The sequence below is a fragment of the Lygodium microphyllum genome, chromosome 23 (genome assembly GCF_053477565.2).
Source record: "Lygodium microphyllum isolate KBCC chromosome 23, Lygodium_microphyllum_v1.1.10, whole genome shotgun sequence".
In the NCBI taxonomy this organism is placed as follows: domain Eukaryota; kingdom Viridiplantae; phylum Streptophyta; class Polypodiopsida; order Schizaeales; family Lygodiaceae; genus Lygodium; species Lygodium microphyllum.
In genome coordinates this window covers 97,648,420-97,657,561 of record NC_141157.1, presented here as the reverse complement: position 1 = coordinate 97,657,561, position 9,142 = coordinate 97,648,420, and the positions used below count along the sequence as shown (strand labels likewise).

The window sequence follows — 9,142 nt, the reverse complement described above, 5'->3', positions numbered from 1 at the left end:
ATCTTCATGATATTCATACATATATCTCTTCACATTTTTTTCAAAAAAATTATCCCACTTGAAAGTGTTTGGATGCATTACATATATACATATTCAAGTTTAATTGAGGGAGAAATGGGATCCAAAGTAGATAAATGTATTTTTATTGAGTACTCACTAGAGCAGAAAGGATATTTGTAATACAATCTCATCATATAGGTTATGAGAGTTAGCAAGGATGATGTATTTGATTAAATGGGTGACTGATATGCACCAAACAATGACTTGATAGAAGATGATGTGGCTATCCAATATATGCAGGAAATATTAGTGGACTAGGTTACAAAGTTACTATCAAAGGTTCTTAGTCAGTACCATGTTTAAATATTTGATTCTGATGGATATTTTGCTTAAAGATGAAAACATGAAAATTGATACCATTGCCCAAGGGCAAGGAGGCTATGAGATATAAGTCAGTTTACAAGGTGAAGCATAACTCACACAAATCACTGAAATACATGGTCATGCTTGTAGCAAAGGATTATGTAAAATACATGATATAGACTAGCAGAAGACCTTAGAATGCTTTCCTACTTGGTGACTTGCAAGAGCATGTATATCTTGTACAACTGCCTCATTATAAGGGTACTAAACACATGCAAGTTTTGGAAAGTATTATACATAAAATATGTTTTAGGTATTTCATGATGATGGAATTTGACTTATGGCAAAGGTAACATGAATGTGATATAATGTTGAAGTATGAGATGGCAATACGTTTTAGGTATTTCATAATGATGGAATTTGACATTTGGCAAAGGTAACACGAATGAGATATTATGTTGATGGGATGGCAGCTTACAAGCCAATATCACTGCCATTAGAGCAAAATGACGCAATATAATATATTCGAAGAACATGTACATATAGACAATAGGAAGTTTGATTTACATGATATCACTAGGTTAGATTTGAGATATGTTGTGGGTCTTTGATTCAATTCATGAAAGCCCCAAGGAACTTGCATTTGGATATAACAAAAGCGTCTAAATGCATGGAAGTCCACTTTCTACCATGGACTTTCCTATGAGATTGGGATACAATAAAACTATATGCTTATACTGATGTTGGTCAGGTTGGTAATCTTTGAGGCGAGATCTACCACTGGTTTTACCTACTCACTTGGGAGTGGTGCTGTCATATGGAGTGGCAAAAAGAAGCATATAGTTTCTTTACCAAAAAAAGTACAATGGCAAAGCTAGAGATGCTATGCTGTTGTGAGGTGGGTTTATTACAAAAGTAATTGGCCGCTCTCTGTGGCCTGAAGCAAGGCCCTCAAGCATGGTATTAGAGGATTGACCTTTTCACAAGGATTCAACTTTATGGCCTGAAGTAGGGTAAATAGGTCACACAGTCATGGTGATCCTGATCAAGGTGACAGCCAGGGGCACAGCAATCCCTGTGAATATTTGTAGTGGTGTAATTCACAGTCACGGTCATGCCTACCTTCCACTTGTGGTGATCCAATTCACAATCATGGTATTAAAAGATCGACTCTTTCTCTCAGAGGGATGCTTTCAGTCAGTTGGATGCAAATCTCTGTTCTTTTCAAAGCCACTCTATTCTTTGCTTCATTATCCTCTATAAGGATGATCTCACAGCATAGGCTAAGGAGGCTAATGTCATGCATCAGTTATGTACCACCTTTGAGATGCTGATTTATCTCAGCTTCACTATTTCATTGGTGAATGAGCATGGGATTTTACCTCCCAATAGAAGTATTGTCTTGAGATCCCCTCTACTTATGGTACAAAACAGAGTGCATCCCTATTTCTACTCCTGTGGATTGGTAACAAAAAGCTTATGCTTGATGATGGTTCAAAGTTGATTGACAGGACCCAACACCAGCACTCGATAGACTGGCATGCACTTGGCTTTCTCTACCACACATGCCCTACTTTACAGGGCTATTCAAACTCAGTGGCTAGTAAAATCAGCACCAGGAGATCACATAGCTTCACCATTGGCTCACGACTCCTTTGTGCCTACAATCACAGGAACTTCAATAGAGCTAAAGTACTATGCCTGCTACGAAGCTACTTTGGAGCTTTTGGACCTTCACATACTGCTTCAGGAGTCAGCACATGCACAGGTCCATAGTGATTTCTTTCATTTGAGAGTGGGCTATCACCGAAACCCAACCCCACCCCGCCCCCCTCCCCCCCCCCCCATAATTCCCTTTATGCCTATGTACAGCATGTGTAGCCCCTCAGCTCATTCAGGTCCTTGTTCCCCAATATATCACTAAGTGAGGGTGTTGAGATAATACAGTCCAGTTCCATGTCTAGGATCTTTTATGGCCCTAATTTTTTATCCAACCATATTTCAGGTTGGCCAGCACCTATGGAAGGACTAGTTGATGGTTTCTGTCTATTTTTTAGCTCCACTCGATACAGCTCCTCAGTTCTCACTTTTTAGCTCCAGTTTCATTCTTCTACCTTCACACTCATCATGTTTTCTTTTCTTCCATTGCCAGTCCACATCTCTGTTTCCATCATACATAAAAACATCTAAATGCACTTGTCTAGGACCCGGTGATGCAGCCAGCAAACATCACACACCCACAACCTCACCTTTGGACAACTCAAATTAGGAGAATGGTCTAGACTCTGCACACCTTCAGCCTCTTTCCACCCATGCCAAGAGCTCAAAAGCAGAATCAAGATGCTTCTTTTTCATTGTATGAGCAGCTCGAGGCTGCATTGTCATTAGGCAAGGTAACAAGAGACAAAACAGATAAGTCATCAGATTCCTGCATTTTCACTAGCTAGCATGGTTGGTTGCCTGCTCTCAAAATGCATCCCTGCCATTACATGGTTCACCCATCGATTGAGGAGAAACTTGTGCACACCCAGCCTCTCCACCCAAGGGCTATCAAGAGCAGTATCAGGAGGCCGCTTTTTCACTGAGTGTTCATACTTTCTCTTTCATGCTTCAGATCATCTGTACATTCTCACAGTGATCTGGACCCTTTTTCAGCCTTCCACCCCAGAGCTTCCAAGGCCCTTGCACAGTACATTTCTTATGTGTACATGACACAAACTGGTAGCATCAAAATGCAGCTCAAAAGGAGGTCCAGCATTTTCTGTAAACATGGTACAGATCATGTCTCAGTCAGAGGGACAAAATGCAGACCTTTAGGTGCACAAACCTCACATAACCACAACATAGTGGGGGCTATACCAATATGTAGCCCACAACCTATTTGCTAACAGATATTATATCAACATTGCCTTTTATGAAGTTGTCTAAATTCAACAAAATTACAGATTCTCAGATTTGCATCTCAGCAATCTAGATCCTTTGGACTCACAACTCATTCTCCAGTTGTAGCAAGAATGTTCAACAGTAATATATAGGTCGAAGCAATGTCTGGTTCAAGGTCACAAACATGTTTGGCAGCACAATTCACTTCTGCAGCATTAGAATGCATTTTGCATGCTCCAAGCAGAGCTGTCCATGAGGTGGCATTTGGTTCACAGGGCATGCTTTTGATAAAGCCTTCTCCGTAATCCGGGCGACCTGCTCGCCCCAGAAGGTCAATCATGCAATTGTAATGCTCAACTGTTGGTTGCACACCATAAGCTTGTCTCATGGACACCAAGACACACCAGCCCTCAATAAGAAGGCCACAATAACTACAAGCTGAAAGTATGTTCATAAATGTTACTTGATCTGAAGCCACACCATGTAGGTGCATCTGATTGAAAAGCTCAATACATTTCTTGCCCTGTCCATGCAGAGCAAAAGCTCCTATCATAGCATTCCATGTAGCAACATCGTGCACATAGGAAGTGCTGAAAGCAGACTCTGCATCTTCCCAGCTGCCACACTTTCCATACATGTTAATCATGGCACTTTCTATGATCATTTCTGACTCCAACCCAGCCTCAATTATATAATTGTGCATCCATTTGCCTCTTAGCAAGTTTGCTTGGCCAGCACACGCTTCTAATACAGCAACATGAGTGATTATATCTGGAAGTAAGCTTTCATTCTGCATCTCACCAAACATTTCGAATGCTTTATCTTCTTGACCTTGCTTTGCATGCATAGCAATCATTGTGTTCCATGTAACTAGGTTTCGATGATTCATCCGATCAAAGATCTTTGAAGCATCTCCAACTCTACCACACTTGCTATACATGTGTATTAAGGCACTTCCAACTGAAACATCTGTTTCACAACCCAATGCGATGATGCAAATGTGGGTCTGCTTAGCTGCTATAACTGAATTAAGTCTAGTACATGCATCAAGGATGCTCATCAATACAATCTTGTCAGGGAGGATACCTTCCACTTGCATTTGATGAAAGAGACAAAGAGCAGCTTTGTCCTGCCTGTGTTGTGCAAATGCTGTAATGATGCTCGTCCAAGAAAAGACATCTCTATCAATCAAGTCATCAAATATCTTCCATGCAGAATCCTGACTACCACAGCTGTTGTACATTTGTATAAGTAAGTTTATGATAATAGTGTTTGAATCAAAACCATAAAAAATAAGCAGAGTATGCAGTTTCTTTCCCTCCTCTTCATCTGCATGGTCTGCACACAAAGAAAGAAGGGGCACAAAGGTAAATTCATTTGGACTGACACCAACCTCTTGCATTTGACAAAAAATACAAAGTGCTTCTTTCAAATACCCATGCTGGACACATGAAGAAAGAAGGACAGACCACGAAACAACGTTTCGATGATGCATGTTAGCAAACATGCGCTGTGCAGCTTCCCAGTCACCACACCTACAATACATGCTCAGAAGGGCATTGCCCACAATAATGTCCAGCTCGAAGCCACCTGCGATGATGCGGCTGTGAAACCGTTTGCCTTCTTGTGAAAAGAACTGGTCAGAGCATATGCTGAGAATGCTGACAAAAGTAACTTTGGTTGCAGTGATGCTCTCCATCATCATGTCTTGAAAGAGCTGGTGTGCTCTCATGTGCTGTCCATGCCGGACATATATTGCAATCATTGCATTCCATGAGACAGCGTTTCGTTCTGGCAGTTCAAGGAGGACCTTGGATGCTTGTTCTGAGGAGCCACACCTTCCATACATTGAGACCAAGGCCGTTCCAACATCAATGTCGGATGCAAATTCAGAGTGTCGGATGCATGCATGTGCACGTTTCCCAACATTCAGGTCCAGTTTACCTGTAAGCGCTCTGAGGGAGCTGATAAGAGTACCTTTACAGAGGGCATGATTGAAAAGGAAGAGCTGGAATATTTGCTGACCTGCACAGTCCAGAATCATGGTGGCCTCAAGCACAACATTATGAGCAGCTGTTAAGGCATTTTTGTGCAATACCTGCTCACCTGCACAGTCTAGAATCATGGTGGCATCAAGCAGACGATTATCAGCAATTGTTGAAGCATTTCTGTGCAATCATGGTAACCTCAAACAGACCGTTATGAGCAACTCACCTGCACAGTCTAGAATCATGGTGGCCTCAAGCAGACCATTATGAGCAACTGAAGCATTTTTCTGCCATCACGGTGGCCTTAAGCAGATCATAAAGTGCAAGTGTTGAAGCGTCTTTCTGCAATCATGGCGGCGTAAAGCGGGCCACTATGAGCAACTGTTGAAGCATTTTTCTGCAATCGTGTGGGATGTCATGCATTTGAGTTCTGTTATTCAGACATTTCAATTGTGCGTTAGGAGACAAGGTCTTCGCCCTGCAGATCAATCGTCGCAGGCTCCAACATGTACGACCATTTGCATTTCGTGACACTAGTTCTTAACCTTGTCATGGTACTCCATGCTACCATTCAGCCCGTCTTAGAAAATCCAATTATGTCCTAGCACAAGAAGTTTTAGGCAAATTCCCATATTATGACTTACCATATCATGGGCTTCTACTTGGGAGGCACCCCATACCTAGCAAGTTGTGGTTCGCGGTAGGGGGCTGCTAGCTTTGGGTATAGGGGGAAAACAAGGGAAAAGAGCTCCTTTTCCTGCGTTGGATAGTGTCAAGACCTTCTTGAGTAGGCTTTCCCAACCAAATAGTTCTTTTTCAAAGATAAGATAGAGAAGTGCCTTCCCTTGAAATATCAGCCGAGAGATCGTGCAAGAAGCATGCTTGGGTTGCTCAAAGACAAGGGGGTGCCTTGCCTCCAAATATTAGCCAAGAGAGTAAGCAAGAGATGCTCTTACATTGCACCTATGTGCATACATGATACCTCACAAGCAAAAACGAATAGCAAAGCTTGGTCACACTAAGACACTTCTCCTTAGTGACCCACCAATGATAAGGACCAACCAAGTGTTTGAGTGGGTGATAGCTCAATATTTCACGAATGCACCATATGAGCATAGGTGTCCAACCAAGTGATGCACCTAGCAACACTTGAATCCATAACCTCATGATTACGAGCCTAAGTCTCAATTGCTAGGCCATCACCTTTAGGAATTAGTAACTTACAAAGATTTGATGAGAAATAATTACTTTTTTACAACACGTGTGAGCGCTTTGCAAACTTGAAATGTTGTTGACTTCTTGAGTGCCCAATAAAGTATCCAATTAATAAGAGAATGAACTATGCATGTACATCTAAGTCACAACGCTAGTCCACATGCATCCATTGATTTGGGCTTCCCTTTTGTAAATAGGACCATGGTCCTTTAGTATTTTGCATCTCTAATGTGTGTGTGCGTGTGCGTGCATGCATGCACACATGCATCTATCCCCCATTATTTAGAAGCTACATGAAGTAGATTCTCAAAATATTGTGTGTGTGTGCGTGCGTGCGTGCGTGCGTGCGTGCGTGCGTGCGTGCGTGCGTGTGTGTGTGTGTGTGTGTGTGTGTGTGTGTGTGTGTGTGTGTGTGTGTGGACAATAGGCCACATGTCCCCCCCTCTCTCTCTCTCTCTCTAGACAATGGGCCACCTGCCCCCCCCCCCCCCCCCCCCCCTCTATGTGTGTGTGTGTGGACAATGGGCAACCTATCCCCCTCCTCTGTGTGTGTATGAAAAGGCCAACGGGCAATATGATTAGGAGTTGGCAGACAAAGCATTGTTGGTGTGGATGGAGCAAATGGGCATAAGTGAAGTGACAGGGCAATCTAGTAAAGGAGGCACAAAGCATGTAGGCAAGCATGGAGTATGCTAAGATGGTAGTGTTAATGAAGATGGCTGGACCCAAGTAGGCATGGGGTGTAGCTTTTGTGGGTGAAAGAATCATATATAACTATATACATTATATGTATGTATGTATACAGACACACATGTTGTGTGTGTGTGTGTGTGCTTTTAGAGAGAGAGGGGAATAAAGGAGAGGGAAGGGGAGAGAGGAAGTTTGAGAAACAAAGAGGGCGAAGAGGGAAAGAAGGGGGGCGGCAGAGGGACAAAGGGTGAAGAAAAATAAAAAGAAGAGAAAGTGAGAGAGAGAGAGGAAGAGAGAGAGATGATGATGATGATGACGACGACGACAATAAGGAAGTGATGGTGGGATGTAGGGTCAATGCAATGTGTGTGTGTGTGTGTGTGTGTGTGTGTGTGTGAGAGGAAGCACACAAGAGTTCTTCTAGGTACACAGGTACCCTTATTCGTCATTATCTTTGCTTACATATGATTGTACAATGTGTACTAGTACAAGGGGTGTCTACCTAGCCTTTGGCCATCGGTCCTTACCCCACCAAAACCTCTCTCTCTCTCTCTCTCTCTCTCTCTCTCTCTCTCTCTCTCTCTCTCTCTCTCTCTCTCTCTCTCTCTCTCTCTCTCTCTCTCTCTCTCTCTCTCTCTCTCTCTCTCTCTCTCTCTCTCTCTCTCTCTCTCTCTCTCTCGTCACATTGACTCTGCATGAACTTTGCTGTGAGTTTGAGAATTCAAGCTTATTTTGCAAGATTTGTGCTTCTTGTTCAAATTTGAAAGAGGTACAAATCTCATTACCAAGCTCTCTATTTAAGTCAAACATATGTTTTGATTAAGGGAGCCATTGAGGCTTAGTTTGGGGGTTTTTATAGTCTAATTTGCTAGTGTTTGGATAGCCAATAGTGGTTGGAAAAAACATAGAATAGCTTGGTTTTAGAATGCTCATGAAGAGGATTTGGCACATGTATTAGATAGATTATGCAAGCATGAGGACTAAAGTGTAGGGACATCTTGCTCTATCAAAAGTAGGGGGTTTGCATAGTAGGGCGTTGCTTATATTTGGAAGTACATGACTTACTTCAAGTGCAGACACAAAGAGATAAAGAAGAGATTGATATTTGGGTTGTCAAAGATTGCTACTTATCCTATGAATGCTCAAAATTCATTGTTGGTGGCATGAGCATGCTAGCATCTACTTCAAATGCAAGCAAATCTATCACCTTGTCCTAGTGTTGTTCATCTCAACTATTGAAATTCAGTCGCCTATTCACTTTTTGATAAGGCTCAAACAGGCTAAAGCATTGATACAATAAGGTTTTAAACCCCCTTAATTGATCTACCTCTTTTCACACTAAAAGCACTTGAACTAAGCCATAAAGGGCTATTCATATGTAGTCATTTCAAGGGATGTTTAAAGCATGAAAAATAGCTTTAATACTTGGAAAAGTTTGCAAAAAAATCATATGCATTTGGGAGTTCCTAGATATCATTTTGGAATCAAATTTGGGTTGCTTTGATGTTGCATTAGCCATTATTTGGTAATTGTAGTGGCACTTGAGTTATAGTTATATTTAACTTCTTGGACTTGCAATTGACTATGTCTTGCTTGTTGATTGGTGCTTGGTATATATTACAATAGTCATGGCTTTTTCTTCCACCTCTAAAAATGCATTGTTTAACATTGAGAGACTAAATGGGATGAAATTCTTGTATTGGAAAGAGGAGATCTATAATGTATTGTACAAAAGAGTAGAGTAAGCTACTTAAATTGGCTATTGCAAAGCCTTAGGACATGGATAAAGATATATGGGCTGAGATGGATGAGCTTACATGCTCTACCATCATGCTAACTCTATTTAAATTAAAGTATTTCAATGCAAATGATAAAGATGGTAATGCATATAAAGTCTAGAAGAAGTTATGCAGTCTCTATGAGAAGAAAAGTGTTGTATCATTGATAACTGCTTATTTTGAGCTATTTTTACACTATTTTTCATGCAAATTGAAGGGCTTTGG

The 9,142-nt window shown here is 41.5% G+C and overlaps 1 protein-coding gene across 2 annotated transcripts; it reads right to left on the bottom strand.

Moving 5' to 3' along the window:
* Positions 1-2,212: 2,212 nt before the first annotated feature.
* LOC148016515 (pentatricopeptide repeat-containing protein At1g03540-like) lies at positions 2,213-5,831 on the bottom strand. Of its 2 annotated transcripts, XM_087664221.1 has the most exons (3): positions 5,461-5,831; positions 5,272-5,361; positions 2,213-5,190 (listed from the first exon to the last, which is right to left on the bottom strand). In XM_087664221.1, the coding sequence occupies exons 1-3, from the start codon at positions 5,477-5,479 to the stop codon at positions 3,356-3,358; spliced, it is 1,944 nt and encodes a 647-aa protein (XP_087520347.1). In that variant the 5' UTR covers positions 5,480-5,831; the 3' UTR covers positions 2,213-3,355. The 2 variants fall into 2 exon arrangements, with proteins under 2 accessions (XP_087520347.1, XP_087520346.1); XM_087664220.1 differs by having other exon boundaries at positions 2,213-5,361.
* Between the last annotated feature and the right edge of the window lie 3,311 nt (positions 5,832-9,142).